Consider the following 21917-nt stretch of genomic DNA (forward strand, 5'->3'; position numbering starts at 1 on the left):
TAATAAATTATTTTATGTACATTAGATTAAAATAAGTTGAATTTCTGATAAAATATTGGTCATTTAATTCATAAAATCATGGTTCTTATAAGACAAATGTAGGTTTGAATAATATAATAATAATAATTATGAATTTATCATTAAGTTAGACAGGAAGAAATCTTTCTAGTACCAGTGAAAATATTTTGCGGGCCAAAATTGTTAGAAAAAAATTTAGATTGAATTTGAAAACAAATACTACTATAAATTTTAGAAACAAAAACTTTTCAAGTATTAAACTTATATGAAATGATAATTTAATACTAGTTTACTGAATTCAAAGTATGAACACTAGATTGCATAATATACTTGTTTTGAAAATCTTAACTTTGATAACATATTTGCACAGGATGAAACGAAAAAATACGTCGCAGGCAAGAAAACTCTGTTGGCGGGTCGTAAGATGTTCACAGTTAGACAGCTTAGAAATAGGTTAAAATAATTCAAAAAATTAATTACATTTCATTTTCTTATTTTAAAGCGTGTGAATTTATACGGTACGGAATTTTCTGTAACAATAATATTAATGATAAGCTTTCTCAAAACAATTATATTAATTCCCAAAACAACTTAAAGGAGTTAATTTCATTCCGACGAGTATATATCGGCGTTTTGTCTTTCAAATACGCGTTAAAGTTAGTTGCAAAGTTATAACGCGGTACGATCAAGTAACGTTTTACTTCAATTATTGAGAATCAAGAAAACGTCTACATAGCGGAGTTGATGTTAGTATTTATGTAACTTTACGATTGTTGATACTTTTTATAGATTTTATTTGTGTCGTGATTTAATAGTTTCTTTCTTCAGAACTAAGAATTATTATTGAAAATAAAGTAAATTGCATTTATTCAAAGTGTGTTTTATTCATAACTTAGGAAATAGTTTTGTAACTTATACTGTTAGTATATTATTTACTTCTCGTAAGTATAGCAGTTAGTAAGTTACTGGAGACCACGTAATTAAAAGCTAAAACATAAAAACCAATAAAATAACCCAATTTGGTTAAAGTGGAGACCACGCCGGGACAAACTTAGGAACATGATTTAGTGTTTTCATTATACATATATACAAACTAATAAATATATATATATAGTTTGTAACTACTTTGGTTGTAAAAGTATTACTAAAATAGCAGCATTGAAATTGTTTTTCTTTAGTTTTGTAAAAAAGAGTTTGTACAGCTCCAAACTCGTTGTAAGTAAAAAAAAAACCCTCAAATAACAAGCTTCAAAAAGTTTTGTATTCGTTTAAGCGTGTAATTAAAAAATTTCAAAATTTCTTGTACAGTTGCTTAATGCTAAGAGCTTTTAACCAACTTGATTGACCTACCACACATTTAATTCTATTTATTAAACGTTTTGTTCCAGGAAAATAACTTAATTTTTTTTTCTTAACTTATTGACAACCTGCCAAGAATTCTTTTTTTTTTCAATTCTTTGATTTGTATATGGTCTGTTAGTTCGCTAACTGTTAATTACATAAATTAGTAGGTCACACCCTACATTTGTATAACAAAGTAGTACATAGTTCTAATTATGATTAACTATGATAGATGTTTTTTGTTTGACCAAATAGTGTATTACAAGTTAAAAAAAGTTTATCTTTAAGTTTTTGTTCATCTTGTAAATCGATAAGGTTGATTTTATTATAACTATTAGTTCAATATTATTTGTTTCAGTATTCTAAACGTTTATTTTCAACCAACTCTATGTATTAGTTCTGCAATACCTATATAGTATTTTCCTTAAAGGTTTAATACATTTAAAAAAACTATGTATCTACTATTTTTTCAAACTAATTTAAACTAATTAAATAGTTAATAAATAAAATTTAAATAGCAAAATTTGAAAAATTGAATTAATAAACAAAATATGTAGACTAGGTTAAAAATCTAGACTTTTATTTTTTCATTCTAAATTCTTAATGATAAAATAGCTTTCTACTTGAATATTTTAATACAAAAAACTACAAAGAAAACAATAAACTGAAGTTTTTAAAAATTATATTTCTTAGACTATATGTTCAAGAAATAAAAGGATTGTTTGAAAAGTATGTTAATAAATTTTTTAATAAGAGTTTTAATAAATTTACGTTGCATGTTAATTTTAAATAGTATAGTACTAATTATTCAAAAACTTCTACAAGTAACCCTAAACTATAAAATGGTTTCGTAATCAAAAAACTAATATAAAAATAAAAAACAAAATAAAACAAAACATTTATTTTTTTATTTACCAGACAAAAACATTTAAATACATTGTGATATTCAATTTTAATTTAATTTTGTTAAGTGAAGCTTGTTTTTGTTTGTTATGATTGAAATAAGCACATAATTATTTTGAATTTTGTTCCTGCATTTAATAATTAAGTTAAGTATGAATATCACGTGTTTGACAGAAACAAGTAAATGTAGGATTATTTTCTATAATTTTTACTCAAAAAAAGTTTAACAGTTCTGTATATAGTTGTAAGCAAAATATTCAAGTTAAAATGTTTCATATTAAGCACCGTAAGGCATTGAGTTATTTCATGACGAATTCAACATAACTATTACCTAATCATTTGTTTTTTATAAAAGAGTTAGTGGTAACTTTAATTAGCAAAGCACTTAAATAAAAATATTGATGTTAATATTTATATTTGAGTATAGAACTTTATAAAAACAATTATAAAAGCATCGGAAGAAATTAAGTCAAAAAAGTTTAGTTTTAACTACTCTCATCGTCTGTCTTTTATCAACGTAGTATATTTGGTTGAATTATATTTTTATAATATCGCAAGTATTTCAAACCAGTTTAGTGCTTAACAAAAATTTGTACACATATTTTGAAATGGCTGAATACTTACAGTAGGGTCGGCAGACTGCGGCTTGTAGTCTTAAAACATTTGGCTCGCACAATGATTTTTGCTAAAAAGCAACTAGTTTTGAAGAATTAATTTAAGGCAATTTTATAACAAAAGTTAACAATTATGATCTTTTATTTTGCTTTTAAGTAAACCGAGCTGCCTGTTTTAAGTTTTGTACATTCCAAATTTGCACTTATACGCTTTTTTACTTTAGTGTAAAGTTTTTCAAAATAGTATAACCAGCGAAGAGCCTTTTCAGTAAACACGGTTAGTTCCTAAATAAAAGGCTGCTGACCTCTGAATTACAGTAAGCTTATTCAGATGTTGTAAAAGCGTTTATCTGTTACCGAGTATCAGTTTTTATTCAGTTTAAATATCAATTTTAATTTAGTTAGTTGTTGTTGACCTCTGGATTATTTCATTGATTTAGTTTTTCTAAACTTTACGGATTGAGTTTATTTAATTTAAAAATTTTAAAATATGTAAGTTTAGATTTCTTCAGCCTTATCAATCTATAAAAACCTAAAGCATAAATAATATACTGCAAGTAAAACTATCGATTATGTGATTTATTGATCTATTTTCATTTGAAACGCTATTCATGAATCCTGGAAAAAACGTTAAAAGGTATCCGTGGTGTTCGATTTGATAACCGAAAGGTTCTTTGTGCATCAGGTCATAGGGCTAAATATTTCGAGCGCTTTTTTTTTGTAGCTCAATAAAATGTATTTATAATCTTGAAGTATTTCTACTTTGTTTATAATAATGGTACTCCTTATGTAAAATTGCTTTTTTACTTCTGTTTTTTATTTTGAAACAATAAATACTTGCAAAGCGTTTATTTGATTCAGCTCTTTGACCAAACAATTAAACACAACTTTGTAAACCATAAAGGAAACTAAAACAGTGGTTATAACTTTATAATTCTTTTATAGAGCATACACAAAGAATTTAAAAGCAGGAAACATAAGCAGATTATAAAGCTAATTAAACTAATAAACTTAACCTAATAAGCTACTTGACAAATACTTATTTCTTTTTTTTACAAACACTATGAATTAAATCAAGTTAAGACTTCCTATAAATTTATCAATTTAATGTACAAGTTTTTTTGATTACTGCAAATATTTTATAAATTTAATTTAGTATTAAACAGTTCATTCTAATTTTCAGTCAAATAAACTTCAAAAGTGCAACATTTTTTTGCTTTTAAGTAAACAATTTAGCAAGCAGTTTCGTTCTCAGTGTAAAACTTAAGTTTTTAAAATTTGTACAGAAATATGGTAGTAAAATAAACTTAAATGATAAAAGTACTACTGTAATTTTTAAACGTAAACTTGTAATATAAAAAAAAAGTTCCCCTTAAAAACTAATAAAATATTTTAGTCAGAACTTTAATGCTATACTTTTTAATAATTTAAATGTCACTGTGATAATAAATATTAAGTTGTATAGATTTTTGAAAAGTGATAAGTTCAAGTCAGTAAAAATTAACCTTTAATTTTTTTTGTGTAAGTTTTTTTTGGCTACATTAAAACACAAGGATACATACTTTAAAATAAATTATTTTATATATGTTTATTAAATAACTTCTGAGTTTACAAATTATTTTTAAAGTAATTTTTATTTTTAAGCATTAAAAACTTGTAATTTTTATTAGAAATTCGTTGAAACATAAGTATAATGTAATTACTTAAGTACTTTATAAAAACATCTAACTTGTGTACTTTAAAAACAAACTTAATTAAAGTAACGTATCAAGTATTTAATAATTACTTTGCAAAACGCTATCATTTTAAATTTTGATTAATTATCTGTGTCTAGACAGAAATTAGTTGTCAATTTAGCTAAGGAGATTCTAACATTCAAACAGATCTCTAATAGGTTATTTAAAAGAGTTTTATTTAGCTATAATACATAGTTGTACTCTTTATTTGCCTGTATTAAAAGTATTCAATTTTTAGTAAATATATTGATATGAAATTTTTAAGGTTTTGTAAAAAGAAAAACAGTCTTAATGAAAGATACTCAACAAAAGTTAGAATTTATATGTAGTGACTTTTAAGTGTGAAATATATAATTCACTATAAAAGGTATTTTTTATTTAAAAACAGTGGGTCAACAGCAAAATAACGATTATAATATTAATATATTTGAAAGATAACCTAATAAGTTACCAAAGTTACTTCGTCTTTGAATAAAACAATGAAAAAAAAAGTAGAAGTATACCAGCCTTAATTTAGACATGTTTGTTTGTAGCCAGTACTTAGCTTGGGTGCACGACTATTCAAATTCGGACAATTCAAATTCCGACAATTCAAATTCTTAATAAAAGATTTAAACAACTAAAAATAAAAAAGTAATGTGTATTTGACTTAAATAAAAAATGCATATGTAAATCAAATTAATATGTACAGGCCATTTTTTTATTTTTGTAAAACATTAAATACTTTTTGAGATATGGTTTATATAAAGTAAAAAACATAGTTTTTTTTAGTAATTTTAAAATATCTTGAAAAGTATATTTAGATTTTGAAAAAAATAAAAATGTGGCTTTAGATATTATTAACATCTACATATGTACTATTTATTTTTTTCAAATTTGTATTACTTATTGAGATATTGTCCTTTTAATATTTTTTAAAGAATTTGAATTGTCGGAATTTGAGTTGTCCGAATTTGAATAGTCATGTAACCACTGAGCTTAACAGACTGCTGCAAATACCGTTAGAATTAAAATTATAGTTTAAATTTGCGCTCAAAGTATACTTTTGCTTTTTGTTTGGTTATGTCAGTTTATTGTTCATTTCATAATATTAAAAAACTGTTAAACTTGGTTGTTTAAAATTTTTCAATTTTTTTTATATAGTTTGGTAAACGCATTAACGTTTTGAAATATGTTTTTATTGAATTGTTTTATAATTTAAAGTACTCAAAATGTTTGTACAAAAACACAAAAAGCTACTGAAAAAATCTTCGTTTAACTTTTACTTATTTTTAATACTTTAATTATCAAAAACTATAAAATATCTTTTAGAACAGTAAACGATTGTTTTTGATTACTTTTTTTTTCATCATATGTCTAAGTACAAATTAAACATATGATTTTTTAGTAACTTTTTTTAATTTTTTGTACAAACACTTTGAGTACTTTAAATTATAAAACAATTCAATAAAAACATATTTCAAAAGGTATATTTTAAGGCACATTACTTTGGAATTTTATCTTAGAAGCTTCTAATTTTTAAAAAGAATTATTTAATGAACTTCAATATACTAGTTTAAACCTTTTGTAAAAAAACATAGTTTTCCTCCAGTCAAAAGTTAAAGACTAAAAGATTGTTCACTTCTAAATATTAATTGTTTAAAAGTATAGTTATGTAGTTTAAGTATTGTAAAATACATGTAGCTTTAACACTAAAACTACTTAACGTTTGTTAAAAAAGCTAGTATGCCATCAGTTAACTTAGTAAGTGTTCGATCAATTTGCATTTTTTTCATTAGTTTTCATTCTTTTTGTTTTGAAATACAACAAACTACATTTTTGGTTTCTAAAGGAGTTAAACGACAATCAAAATAATGTTTTTTTAACGATTTTTATTATTATGATTAACAAGATTGTTATTTATACAAACTTTCGACTATTAATATTTTTGAACACTTTATAATAAATTTAAATTTTTATATCAATTAGATTTGCTTTCATTTGTTGTAGTGATGACAACTTTTGATAATCAAATATTGTTTCTATTATATTCAAATTATTCTATTTCTATATATGTAATCTTTGAAAACCAAGTTTTTATCTTGATATATAGGTATTTTTAAAGCACGAGAAAATACCCTGTTTCTATATCAATCCACCTAAAATGAGAGAATTCATTTTCAGCATTCCTCTATTTTTTTTGTTTTTCAATTACTCAGTAAGTTTTCTTTCGAAAACAGATTATGATTGACATCCAGGATTGTTTACTTGTCTGGCTGGCTAGCGCTAACATGGTTCACAAGTTTTCATGGTTTGATGCATTTTACAAAAAATTAAAAGCTTTTAATTATAAAAGTAAACACCATTCCAGTAACAGTGCAGTATAAAAAAAATCTCGTTAAGACATTTTTATTTAGAAAACATCCTTGGTGCTAAGTGACTATTTTTCAAATCTCATTGTAAGGGCTAATCGTAAATTAATATTTATTTTTTAAACTTTATTTAAGGGTATCTTAGAAGTTTAAAGATTTTTTAAGAAATACATTCAGTTATCAGTTTTACGACAAACTACTTTAACACTCTTTCCCAATAATTATATAACTAATTTCTTTAATACTTAAAAATAAGACATCTTTTTAAATCTTAGCTTGAATTTTTTATATAGCTTTTGAACTGACACTTTTCTAATAAGTTTGTTTTATTGCACATGACGTAAACTTTAATTGACTGTCTGCCAAGAGTTTTTAAAAACCTAACGTGATTAACCTGTTTCATCATAAATTTAACGTTAATCAACTTTTTGTTCCGATAAAAGTCTAAAAGAGTATATTTTCAAAGTTATAGATGACGAGCAATATTTTTATGCTTCATCTGACTGACACTAATCAATTCCGATGCTTTCTGATGTTTACCCCGGGCTAAATTTTATGCTTATGTTTCTTGTAATGGTCACATCCTATCTAAAAGTATAACATCGTAATACACATGTTCTTCATATAAGTTTATTGATAATTTCAGAAAATATATTTTCCAAATTTTCAGCTTTTCTTGAAATTTTATGTTGTTTTTCACCCTTTAGCCTGTTAGGTACACTAATCACTAGCAACTTTTTTAGATACTTTATAGTATCAATCGTATTTTATAAATCAATCGTTTTCCTCTCAAGCATTTTAAGATAAAATGACTTCGTTGCTTCTTAAAAAGCAGTGCTTATATTATAGTTTTGGCGTTTTGTTTAAATCGATAGTAGGCAAATTTTAGCACACTTTGTTTTGAAATACTTAAAGAAATGATGTGATAATAAATGTTTTTCAATATTTCTCTTTTTCTGACTGCTTTATAAATTTAACAATAGTATTATTTATACTTTACATTTTGTTAATTTCATCTAAGAAACATGATCTAACTTTACACGCTTAATAATGTTTACCTTTAATATGTTTGAAATAGTTTTTTTAAACTTCTTGTGAATTGTAGGTAGTTTAGTTCAAATAAAAGCCTTAACAAAGTAAGTACTGTTAGAAGCTAGTTTTGTTTATCATGGCGGAGCAGTTTGAACATTGACCATAACTTTTTAGACCGTTACTTAAAAATGAATCTCAAAGAAATACATTCGAAGAACCAGGGATGGTTTGTAGTTGGAGCAACTTGCTTGATGCTGGTTGGCGTTGGGGGATTTATTGGAAGTTTTGGAAATTTGGTTCAATCGTTGCTGAGTGAATTTGGTAGTACGGAGGCTTTGACTGGTTAGTACAGGTCTTTTAGTAGATTTCTATGGTTAAACTTTTTCACCAAAAGTTTCTTTCCAATTATAAACTATGACGCTCTACTAAGCTTTATAATTTAATTGAAATTTCAAAATTTGCACAAAAAATATTCGTTTCTGTTTAAAATTTAAGCATATAATAAATTGAACTGTTTCAGGCTTTGTCGGCTCTCTTACTTTTGGACTCGCATTTGGATTAAGTCCGGTCAGTTTTATTATTATGAAGAAGATTAGTACTCGTTTTACTTGTCTCATTGGTGTCTTATTTTACCTAGTTGGCCTAATAGCAAGTTCTTTTATCACCAATATTTATCTACTTCTGTTCACTTTTAGGTAAAACTTTGATCAAATACACTTTTAAAGACTTAGATATTAAATACTAAAAAAATTGTTATAAAATGTTCTTTTTATAGTAAAAAGTAGTATGTACCTTAAATTTTTTTTTTACCTGATTAAGATGTGAAAAAAACCATTGAAGCCACCTAAAACAAGCTTTTAGCAAAGTAGTGTATGATGTTTTGTTTATATAGCTTTTACAAATTAACAAAAGCTTTAAAACTATAAAATGAATTAATCTAAGCAAAAAAAATTAAGTGTAATAATTGGAATCGGGGGGAACTTCTGCTTAAATCCCTCGCTTATCCTGGTTGGATCCCATTTCAAGGATAAGAATCAAGGACTGGCAACATGTCTGGCCACTGCGGGGCTATCCATTGGTTTGTTTATAAAACAGAAAAAAAAAACAAGCATTTATTTTTGATGACCAACTACTTTTTCATGCTTAGTATTAGCATGCTACTAACATGTAATTAAATGTATGCCAGATTTCAAACTTTTAATTTTATTAGATTTCTTTAAACAAGTTTATGATAGTTAGAGCAGCCTACAAGTATTAGAAACGTTTTCAGTTTAGAACTACCTTGAAAAATTTTATAAAAACATACTTCTTTTATGGAAACTTATTTTGACTCTTTAGTATTCTGTTCTGTGTTTTTCAATTCAAACTGCAATTTACGCAGGTAACTTAGCCATCAACCCGCTTTTGGGTCACCTGGTAGACAAGTACGGATGGAGAGTAGCGTTGAGAATAATTTGCGCCTACATTGTTTCAACCACGCTGATCAGCATTGCTTTCTTCGGCAATCCAGACGACAAAAAACCAGATGCAAAAGCCCCAAGTGATGTTGAGCTGCAAAGTTTGTTTGAAAACTGACCCATTTTACTTTGTGCACAAAAAATTTCTTGGTTTTAAGTTTAACGTTTTAAATTTTTAAAAACTTTACTAAAATGCACATTTCGATTTTAGCTTTTCTTGTATTGAAATTATTTCACTTTGAAACAGTTGCAGAAAATGAAGCAAAGAACGGAGAGGAAAAAGAGGAAAGAACAAAGTTGAGCACACTAAGAATGCTGATGAACCCAGGAGTTATTTTGTGGATAGTTGCCACGCTCCTATGGAACGTGTCCTTTGTGTTTCCATTCATATTCATAGTAATCAGTTTTTTATTTTCTTTTAATTAATTTAGATAGTTTATAGAAAAGTTGTTATTGAAACATATAGTGTTTTTCTAACTAAAAAAAATTAATTAAAATAAAAAGTTGTTACAGGTGCACGACCATTCAAATTTTGTCAACTCAAATTTTGGTAATTTTGAGTTGTTATGAACCATAAACATACTTGCACATCTGTTATTTTTCGAATTGAAATTTTTTATGAAATGCTACTAATATAATTTAAAATTTACTTAAATTTGCTGTTTTTACTAGATAAAAATTATATAAGTTTATAAATATAATCGTCACTTTTTTTTTAGTAGTATAATCTCATCTTGGGATTTTTTCAAATTACTAGTTTCTTTTAGAGGTAGATGTTAGAAATGCATGAAGGGACGCTTTTGTACGAGTAGTTACGTTTGTACAAAGCGTCGCATTTGCACAGCGTCAGTTTAGAACGGGTTTAAACTTTTTTTTGTACCCCTAAACCTTGGTCGGTTAGCAGTTCATCCCGCCGGCTTGGTGAACAGCGCTTGACAATTGTAACAGTGACAAGTCAACCATGTAAAAATGACGCTTCGTGCGAAATTGACACTCATGCAAAAATATCACTTGTGCAAAATTAACCCTCCGTGCAAGAGTGACTGCTCGTGCAAAAGTGACTTCGTAAAAAAATTATGACTCGCGCAAAAAAATCACCCTCGTGCAAAATTGACGCCGTGCTAAAGTGACTTCGTTCAAAACTGACCCTTCCCTAGTTTAAAGATATAGCCGCTTACAAACTAGTATAAAAGATTGAATTCTCGAAATCGGAATTGTCATTTAATCGTTTATCATTGTACAACTAGACATCTCTGCATTTAGAAAATTTTAAAGTAAAAAGCCGGTTTGCATGTTATTAAAACTAACTTAGAACTATTTAATTAATTAAATTTTAGAAAAAAAGAGTTTAATTGTTTATATTTTGTTTACTCAATAATTTTTTTTCAAATACATTTTTTGTTTGATATAAGATTAGGCGTGTAAATAACCAAAACATTTTAAAACAAAACTGATTAAACTTGTTTTTTTTTAAGTTTTGAAAAACTCTAAGTTAAACTATTAGTTAATACGACCTATCAGATAAACATTTTAGTTGAAAAAAACTTGTAACTAAACGACACAATAAAAACAGATAAAATACACGAAAACAACATTTGGTGTTACTACAATTAAAGCAAACAGCATACTGATTGTTTTTGCCGTTTTTGCATTCATTGGACGCTTGGTCGGAGGATTTTGTTCAGAACAACGTCGGATCAATCTGACTTACGTGTACGCAATTTTCACAACAGTTGCTGGCGTCGTTACTATAGTAACTGTTCCAATAAACAGCTTCTACTGGATGTACTTTTACGCAGTTTGTGAGTTGACACCAAACTTATTTTTTGTTTCTTATATACTTATAGGATTTGCTTTATTCTATTATACTTTTGAATACTTGTAGTCTTGCGTATAAAACTATTTTTGTTCTATATATATACACAAATCATTTGTATACATATTTTTTCTAAGTAACTAAATAGGTTGCGGAGTAACATCTGGTCAAACAAACTCGATGATTTACGTCACAACTCACAAATTGTTCGGAAGTTTCTATGGTAACCGCATTTGGACGTACGTGTATGTTGGAGTGGCGATTGGTTAGAAATATAATTGTCTTGTTGATCTTTAACTGAAATTTTTACAAATTTATTAGTCTTCCAAGAATAAGATGTATATCAATTTTTAAAATTAATATTACTTAAAAGAATAACATTGAACACATGATTAATTGAATACAAATATAAAAAGAACTCTCGGTAATTGAGCTACGGAAAACTTGTTTACTTTAATCGTTTCGGGCTGTATAAAATATTATTAATCTTAACACTGTGAAGTTTACTGAAAAAATAAACAATCAATATTAAAATGATAATTAGATACTAACTTAACATTACAAACAATAGCATCTAAAATCGAAATAGTACATAAAAATCTGCTTAAAAGTATAAACTTGGACGAAAAATATAAACTTACACAAATATACTTCGTTTTTAACTGTTGAAAATATTTTATAAACATAGTAGAAAACTCAACATCATATAAACCTAAACAACGTGATCAACAATGAGGCTCTAATAAAATGCACTCATAAGTAAATCATATTAAACTATGTAAAGTATATACTCCTATGCTACAATATGTTCAATTTTTTAATAAAGTTTAATGCAAAAAATTACCTACAAAAAACGTCTAAAACATAGTAAAAATGTTTATCAAAGTAAGTAAAGTTTAATACATTGATTAAAAACATTTATAAAATACGTTTCAGGTGCAGTAGTAGGACCGACTTTGGCAGGAGCACTATTCGACGCAACCATGTCTTACGACTTGCCCTTTTATTTTGCGGGATCATGTTTCATCGCCAGTGCCGTTGTCATGGTAGCAACAAAGATGGCTGTTGACAAATACTCACTGAAGTAGCTGCAATAAGATTTTGCAACCAAAATTTTGCAGACTTATATTTTCAAGAGTAGTGCAAGCGACAATTTTTTATATCACCAACAACAGTTTTACTTTAGACGTAAAGGGACTGATCCTTGTTTTTCATTTGTAAATTATTTGAAAATTAGTTTTTTAAGATATTGATAAAATTGAGCTTTGATTTTTTTCTTTTCAAATTGCTTTTCTTCAGTTTTTAGTCGTCGTTTTTATAGTATTAAAATTGTACTTTAATCAGCAATTTAACTGAAAGAACTTTTATTATCTTCGGTTTAAAAGCCTTGTGTCAGGTGTTGCCTGTTTCTTTAAAAATTAAAGTGTTAGGAATTAAAAATTATATACTGTTATATAAAATAATGATGTATTGTTTATTAAACGACAAAAAAAAGCTCTCAAATTATTTTGTCCTAAGACCTGGTGCACGAAAAAACCTTTCGGTTAGCGAGTCGCACACCACTTGGAAACCTTTTAACGTCTTGTTCAGAACTGATAAATGAAATTATTAATTAAATTACAAATAATGTAATATAAGTATGTTTGTTTAAAATTTTAGCTTAAGTTTAAATTGAGTATAAATTGGATAATCAAAAGTTAAAAATAATACAGTAAATTTTAATATACGTCAATTATAAAACAAATTTTATAAAATAAACATCTTTATTATTATTCTCAACTTTTACATTAATTTTTCTAAAACTAAGCTGTTTATTGTTCATACAAGTCTTTTAATTTTGTCTATGAAACCTGATTGATGTTTACATTAATAAATTGTGTCTTGTTTAAACTACTTGAAGCATCTTTTTTATTCATGTAACTTTAAAAAGAATTTTAATAACATAAAAGTTACTGAAGTTTAGAAAAACTAAACAAAGTTTTCCGATTGAAGATAAAAAGTGTTTTATTTAGAAACAAAAATAATATTTAGAACCGCAAGCATACCATGACTGATTTGTATAAACAATATCAGGATAAACTTATCATTCAATGTTTCTATGCTTTTTAGTAGTAAACACTAACAAATAATACATCTAATAAATAATCTTAGCTGTTTGTCCTAATTCTTTTAACCAGGGCATGCAAAAAATTATAAATTGAAAAAAAAACAGTACTTTTGTTATATTTCCTTAATCGCTGATGCAAAAGTTGGCATTTTTACTATAATAGCTTTTCAGATTTTTATTTATTGAAAACTATTTTTTATACATTTTAACTATGCTTTATTTCCAGAAAATATAGTTTTTAATTTTATTAGTTTTAAATACTCGTAGTAGAAGTAATAAATATTTGAAATCATTGAGATACAACTAAAATATAAATACTAGCTTGATTAAAAATTGCAAAGTCAAAATAAGCTGTAATCGAAAAAAAAATTCGGAATAAAGGCATATGAATATTAAGCAGAGACAATATATTAACATAGAACATTTGAAAATTATTTTTTACAAATAAAACAGTGTTGTAAAATTAGTTATAGTAATAAAGTATGTATTGAAAAAGAGTTTACGAAATAGAGACTTAGATTTTATTTAATGAATAATTTTTTAAATAATGGATTAGTTTAAATTACTTGTTGCCAAAGAAAAAAAATCATAAAAAACATAAACAAACTTATAAAATTGTCACTTAAAAAGCTCTGAAGATCCTTTTAGGAGAAACAGTGTTAGCTAAAGTTACAATCGTTGAACAAATTTTTGATAATTAAGTTATTTAGCATTTAGCATCAAATTCATAAAGTTTTCTAGCTTATATAAATAAACTTGACTTTTAATAGTTCATTCAAACTAAAAACTTAAATTTTAAAGTTGCTGTTTAAGAGATTAAAAAAGAGTTAGTGAAGCTTTCTGTAAAAAATTGATGATGAAACTTAAATATTTATACACTAAATGTTGAGTTGAAAACTTAAATTAAGTGATAAAAGTTAAGTAAGCCTAACACGTTTTCATAACTTTTATACTCCAATTTAATCAAGTAAAATTGTATGAATAGCTTTTTAAATAATAAAGTTTAAATACTAGAATAATTTGTCTTAAACAATACTTGTTTGCACTGTTATATATATTCAAATTTTTTATACTATAAATGCAAGAGTTCTTGAAAATATTAAATTAAAATTTTGTGAATTTTTAATTATTAATTTTTCTAATAAAAATAAAACAACTTGATAAATTCAGTATAAGCAAAAATTTTAAATATCAATTGAAATAAAATTTATCAACGGTCAAGTTTTACATCATGAAAATTTTAAATGAAAACTAAATGCATTAAAAAGTTTAAGCTGCTTATATTTTTTGAAATTTTTAATATAACTGTTCAAACAAAAATGATGTTTATAACTAGCAAAAATTTATATAAAAGTTTAAGATATATTAAACTATTATTACTCATACTAATATCTGACAAAGAAATTATTAAATCCCCAAAAAAATATTTTTAATGAAAATTCAAAAGTTTAAAAGAAGTAAATAAAATTAAATTTGACTTCCATGGTTTGAACAACATGAAGTTAACTTATTTTTTTTACAAGTTTTGTACGTTTAAAAGAGTTGCAAAATAATAACAAAGTATTCAAACTTTTTGCAGTAATTATCACAGCAAAACAGGCACAATGTTAACAATTAAAAACATGATTATTTTCGAAAAAAAGTAAACTCAATTGTACAAACAGTGCTTCATGTGTTTGAACGCATCAGTTGGCTTCTGCCGCGTCACTTTTTTGTGCTTCACGTTCAGTATTGAAACACCTTCAAGTTTCGTCTGCCTGTTTCCTTTCTCGCCCACCAGCGCCCTGTCCACTTCGCCCGGGTGCAAATCGGAAAAATCACCGAAACTGACGTCCTTTTTGCCAACGAGCTTCACTTTCAAGCCCACAGGTTTGTTTTCAGACCTTGCAACCTCAACATAGTGCTTCAAATTTTCAGTGAGAGGCTTGCAAATGTTCTTGTTGCCTTCGAGAGATTTTGGAACTTTGAAATCATCAGCTCTGTCAGCTCCTTCTAAACTAAGAGCTGAACAGACACTTTTAGGCTTGTGAGGCTGGCACTTTATGATAGAAGACTTGTTTGACATAGGAGTGACATGCTCACAGTGCTTAAGGTTGTAAGTCATGCTTTCAAGCCTGGAAGAACAATCAACAAAATCCACCATGTCACCTTTGTCTCCATATGTCAGCTTTTTTCTCACTCCGTCCACTTTCAACTGGGGCTGGACAAGAGTGTCAAAGTGAACTACTTCAACTCCATGCTCTTCAATACTTTTATCCTCGAGCCAGTTGTCATGAGCAATCGTACCACAAAACACCTGGTCAACATTCAGCTGTTGTAGCGCTTCCTCAAGCAGGCCATTGTATATTTTCTTCACTCTTTCCAGCTCTCTCCTTTGCAGCAGGATATTCTTCTTTTTGAAATCCCAGTACGACTGAAAGAGGATGCTGTGGCACTTCCTCTTGCAAGCAAGCTTTGCAACTTCATGAGGGCAGAGGCCCCTGCAGTCTTTCAGAAGGACATCACATCCTTTCAAAAGTAGAATTTTCACGCATTTTATGTACCCTTTGTGGGCTGCAACGTGCAACGGAGTCCAGCCTGTAGAGGTTGCGTTGTTCAGATCAACACCTTTGTCAACTAAATACGCAACTACTTTTGAAATTTCCGAGTTGTAGTTGGAGTCAAGAGCAAAATGAAGTGCGTTCAAACCGCCTGATGTCAGCAAGTTCACATCGGCAGAATGTTTTTCTATAAGCAAGCAGAGAGCTTTGAGATCGCACATGGAAGCGCTGATGTGAATGGGAGCCACACCTGATTTGTTTCTAACATCTGGGTTTTTTGTTTTTGCCAAGCATTCTTCAATGAAGCTTATGTTTCTGGTTTTAATTGCTATGAAAATATCATTACTCATGCCTGTGAATGTAAGAATAACAGCTTAGAATATGAAAAGGTGAGAGGAATAAATGTCAGTTTTAAATTAAAAACATTGTAGTAATTTTTTTTAATATTATTATTGATAAATTACAATAATGAAAAAGTTAAAAAAAAAAATTAATGTTGAAAGCTTAAAATTGAGTACTTAAAGTTGATCGGTAGTCCATAACTTCGACTAATTACAGCTTTTTAATAACAATAATAAACTAACTTAAAAAATTTCAAGTGTCTGCCAAATAAAATCAGTGTTTTAATTCAAATAAATTTTTAAAATGTTAGATTTCATGAAAAACAATGTTATTATTTTTTTTTACAAAATTAATAACTATATATTCAAAAATAATTTAAGTCAATTTTCTACTATTCTTAAAATTTCTATAAAATTTATTCTAATACAAACTTTTTAATTTGGATTATTGTTTAAATGTGCTTTCAATGTTTAAAAACAAAAACTTTTTGTTAAATTTGATTTGACTGTAAGAGTACTTCACTGGGTTAACCCTCTATGAACGTTTTTAAATTCATTTTACATTTTAAGAACATTTTGTATAGTACACTAAAGATTTTCAATAAAATTAACTCAAAAAAAAAGTTTTTTTTTTTAATATGACATTAAACTATACTATAAAATAAAAAACTTTAACTATTTTTATAATCATCACATATCTTTTTTTTTTTAGATGAAAAGCTTTTTAAAAGTTTATTAACTAAGGAAATATTAATACAAATAAAAGTTAAATAAAAAAACTACTATAACAAGCTTAGAAAATTTGTATTTTAATGATCATTTATTTACTATTATTTTGATTTTTTAAGAGTATTCTCTTAGCTTTTTCTAAAACTATTTGATTTTATATATACTAATCTATTTATAGATAGTTTTTCTTATTCTTATAGTTACTTTTAAACCTGAGAACCATACTTTGCTTATTTGACATATTTTTAAGCGAAATCCTGTAGTTTTTTAAATTATAACTGCTAAATTAAAAACAAGTGCTGAATAACTATTCTATTTATTACCAGGTTTCAGTGGGAAACTATTTCAACCTTATAAAACATCAACAAAATAGTAAATCTTTTTAAGTTTTTTTTAACTCGTTGCTTACTTGAAATATGTAACTCAGTTTTCAGAAAAGCAATAAAATATTTGATCTAAACACTTATTGAAATTTAAAAGAAAAGTTTGTGCCAAGTTTAGAGAACTTTCTTACCAGTGTAATGTAATTTTTTGTAAATTGTATATATTTGTCTCAATTGTAAAAAGAATATATATAAAAGAGGCTTGCTATTAGATAAAATTAGATACAAGTATTGTGCAAAGAAAGATAACTTTTTTGTATACAATACACAACATTATAAAATGTCTAGAATGAGAGAAAGTGATGTTAATATAAGTTTACTAGTCCTCAGTTTTAACTGTTATTTATATCCTGTTAGATTTATTGTTGTGTTAGATTTTTCTACTGAAACATAATTTCACTTTATTAGTATCAGCAAAAACAAACAAAATATATTTTTAATGTATGTTTAAAAAACTACAAATATCCTATTAGAATTTGTAATACTGTCATAAAAGCTTTCAAAAAAAAAAAGTGCCAAGCATGGAAAAAAAAAACTCTACTTACATTTTACAAGCAGTAACTTAAAAATAACAACCAGCTCAAACAAAGTTTAAATCAAAAATATTGATTTTGCCTGGTTTTTCTTGAAACAAGAACAGTTTTTGTAAATAATAAATTTCAATTAACTACTATCACATGATGTTCCTTGTGAACTTAATAACTAACAACGACCACACTTTTCTATCTAGTTCTTTTTACAGGGTGGCCACTAGCTTTTGGAAAAATCCCTTAAGTTTTTTAAAATTTCTTAAAACAAATTCAGAATTTTTTCCAGGTTTTTGAAAGTTCATGTTTTTTTGACATTTTTTAGTACATAACATAGTAAATTAATCTTAAGTTAAAAAAGTGTTTATATATATAACTTATACTATAAAGTTGAGATTTATTATAGCTGCTATAAACACATTAGGCATAAAAAATTGCATCAGAAATTTACAATTTGATATGCTCTTATTTTGCTCTTGCTCTTAGTTGCCTCTAAATCTAAATGCTATTTAACTTGCAACAGTTAGAAATAGGTTCTTGTTGACTGAATTTACGTAACATTTAAAACAATTGAAATGCAAGTGAAAAAGTAGTTTATTTAATTAAAGTAATAATTTAACTAATAATTTATTAACTAATAATGATGAAAAACTTGTAGCTTAATTTTAGTAAGTTTAAAAATGATAAAGTTTAAAGTTTAAAAAAATTGTTATTAAAATAAAATATAAAAAATTCTAGGTTTTTCACAGTTTTTGTAGAAAATTCAAGGTTTTTTTTCACCCTATTAATAGTTTTTGTCCCAAGATAACTCAAAAACTTTAGCACACTGTTTAGCTTAATATTTTTTTTTATAACAAAAATATAAAGCTAAAAAGTGTGCTAGAACTTTTTATATATCTTATCAAAAAAAAAAACTTTTTAGATTTGAAATAAAATTGTGGTCATTTAAAGTTATTAAAGTTTATAAGAAACATATAATGACAAAATTGATTTTTTTTTTGTGATTTTTCTATGTTTTATTTGTTAAGTAAGTGTGGTTAAAGTCTTTTAACGTCCTGGATAAGACCTGTTAAAAGGCACCCAAGTGGTGTGCAACTGGATAACCAAAAGGTTTTTTCAGGCATCAGGTCACAACACCGAATATTTTGAGCAATTATATTTTTGTAGTTCAATAAACAATATTCATAGTTATTACAAATATAAGTTTAAAAGTTCTAACACATTGAAAATTCCCAGACAACTTTTTTTTTAACTGAAAGGAATTTTATTTAATGTTATTTTCAATCTCAAGTATATATATATATTTTTAGGAAACCAGCAAAATAGCAGGAAAAACTTTTGCACAAATGGACATCTTTTCATTGAGTAGTACTTTTGCACGAAGATTTTTTGAGAAAAAATTATTTCAGTGCAAAATTGAACCTTTGTGCATTTTTGACACCTACTCATACTTATCATATTACATTTACATTATGTATTTTTTAATATTGTATACTACCAAGTGCTGTGAATTGTTTTAATGTTTCTCACAGCGATCATTTACAAACACTAGGTGTCAGCCAAGAAAAGATTTCTAAGTTAGATCAAAAAATATCAAAAGCCTTGTTTAAAGAAAATAACTTAAATACCAAAAAACCGACTTATAGTACTTATTATTCTTTTTTTGTAAGTATAAATTCTTTTATACAAATTTCGAAGTATTTTAAAATCTCGTAAGAGTTTTTTGTTATGTTTAAACTTCATAAGTTATTAAAACTACTTTAATTCTAGTCCTGGACAAAACGCTAAACTGTACCCAAGTAGTGTACGACGGCTATCAAGTCGTGATCATAAAAGTCACTCATTTTTGCTGAGTAAGCAAAAATTAAATCATTTTTTTATTGTTATTTTTAATTTTAACAACTATAACTTTGTTGTTTTGCTTAATTTCTAACATGTTTGAGTAAGGTGGGTTAGGAATAAAGGTATAAATAGAAAATATATTAACAAAAACTTTTTTAAAATGCTGACTCAGCAAATACGCAAAATAGACGATACTAATAGTAGTATACTTTTCAGCAATGTTATAATTCCAGTTTTTTATCTTAAACTAAAGAACTTAAATGTATTTTAAGATATTTACTTAAAATAAGATGCTACCTTTTAACTTTTCGTTAGCACAATTTTTAATCTTTAAGAAACCTCTTCAGAAAAATAGATTAGAAGATTTATAACAGCTAGGAAGTAAAACTTTCTACAGTAAGTTAAAAGGTACTTTAAAACATAGTTTGCTGGTGATTTAAAGTACTTATATATTTTAAAAACACTAACTTGCAAATTAGTTACAACCTTTCTAGTTTATCTTAACAGCTCATCGCAAGAAAATATTTTTTGAATTTAAAGACATCTTATAACATAATTTTTAAATAATACATTTTTTAACACATAAAAACTAATAATTTTTATTACCTTTTTTTGTTACAAACCAAAAATTTGAGAAGACTCAAACCTAAGGCTGCTACTTAAAATCAATAGACCTAAAATATATTTACAATCTAATTTGTTTACTTAATATACCCTTTAGTCAAAGAAACTTTACTTATAAATGGTTGCCTTAATGACTCTACCTTATACAAAACACATTACAGTATATAAACGTTTATTTAAAATAAGAAAAATAGCTAATCAATAAACCAAACTAAAAAACAAAGAAAAGGTAGAAACGAAACAGTAAGCAATGACGCCAGAGCGTCTCGACAAACTTAATACAATTATATTGATTTCGTGTATTGTAATAATAGAAAACAGCTAAAGAGGAAAAATTAGCGGAAAGTATATGAAAACAATAATGTAGGGTTTAGAAAAGCCTGCTCTTAGTACACTTTCAACTGAATTTATTCAGTCGAAAAAATTATCTCAATAGTTATTCTGCAAAACTTAAGAAATATTTAGAATTATATATCTTTCTTAGTCTTATTTCTACATAAGTCTTGGTTGTAAATGTTAGTACTATTAACTATTCTAAAGTCTATAATTGCTTGATTTATTTACGTCACGTTTTCTTCATAAAAATTCTAAACTAGTATTTTGACTAAAGTGTTTTTCCAGTTTCTATTTTGTTTTTCAGTTTCTTTTCAATTTTTTATATGTTACGCAAGTAATTTAGGCTTCAACCTAGTTAGTTACCTTGTTGATAAGTATGATTTAAGCTATTCCTAAAATTAAGAAAATCATTTAAAAAATATTTATTTCCATTTGAGTCATCGTCTTTATTTCATTTTGCTTATTCCAAGTCCTGAGACAGTATAAAAAAGTTTAAGATTTGGTAAAAAACGTTTTTCGGCACGAAGAAAAAATATATTTAGTCCGCAACGTACTTATTAGCTTAAAAGTATTTATGCATAACAAATGAAATTAAAACTTTTATATAAATTTTATTTTTGTTTTCTTAATCTGACTTTTAAAACTTAATAGTTCTTATTAAAAAATTACTTTGTTACAACTTTACATAAAAGGTTCAAATTTATTGTTATAGTATAGTTTTCAAAGTACTCTACAGACAAAAACTGTTCTTGAAAAATTCCATCACTACAGAAAGCTTATGTACCTATTATAAATACGTGTAATAGTAATATTCTAGTTTTTTTTAAGCTTAATTATTGCAATTTAACAATTCAAAAGTTTTTAAGCAAAGTTTTATCAAACATCGTTAATTTTGTTTTATAAGATTATTTTAGAAATATCAAGTACATAACCATTTTTTATGAGTTATAAATAATATTATTTTTATAAACTCAGTTATACACATGAATTAAAAATAAAATATTGCTACAGATTTCGAAAGTTTTATATAAAAAGTTTAAAAGTTTTTCAACAGTTTTTTAGTCTATGATTAATAATTACTAATCCTGATTAAATTATTTAATTATGAATGAGCAGTAAAAATAGTTTTTTATTTATTAATATTTTAAGCAAAATACTACGAAATGTATGTTAAAATTATATAAGAAAACATAAATTAATAAATACGTTTAAAGTACTGA

At 26.1% G+C, this 21917-nt stretch overlaps 2 protein-coding genes across 2 annotated transcripts; one reads left to right on the forward strand and one right to left on the reverse strand.

Moving 5' to 3' along the window:
- The first annotated feature begins 8183 nt into the window (after nucleotides 1-8183).
- On the forward strand, nucleotides 8184-12356 carry LOC145839381 (putative monocarboxylate transporter 5). Its single transcript, XM_082946962.1, has 6 exons — nucleotides 8184-8337; nucleotides 9377-9553; nucleotides 9700-9848; nucleotides 11026-11254; nucleotides 11417-11533; nucleotides 12205-12356. Exons 1-6 carry the CDS (start codon nucleotides 8184-8186, stop codon nucleotides 12354-12356), a joined length of 978 nt encoding a protein of 325 aa, XP_082803088.1.
- Nucleotides 12357-14908: 2552 nt separating this feature from the next.
- LOC145832203 (ankyrin repeat domain-containing protein 53-like) lies at nucleotides 14909-16265 on the reverse strand. Its single transcript, XM_082939530.1, has one exon. It carries the CDS (start codon nucleotides 16263-16265, stop codon nucleotides 15024-15026), a length of 1242 nt encoding a protein of 413 aa, XP_082795656.1. The 3' UTR covers nucleotides 14909-15023.
- Nucleotides 16266-21917: the final 5652 nt, after the last annotated feature.

This window comes from Thalia democratica, chromosome 1 (genome assembly GCF_965202585.1).
Source record: "Thalia democratica chromosome 1, ktThaDemo2.hap1.1, whole genome shotgun sequence".
Lineage (NCBI taxonomy): Eukaryota > Metazoa > Chordata > Thaliacea > Salpida > Salpidae > Thalia > Thalia democratica.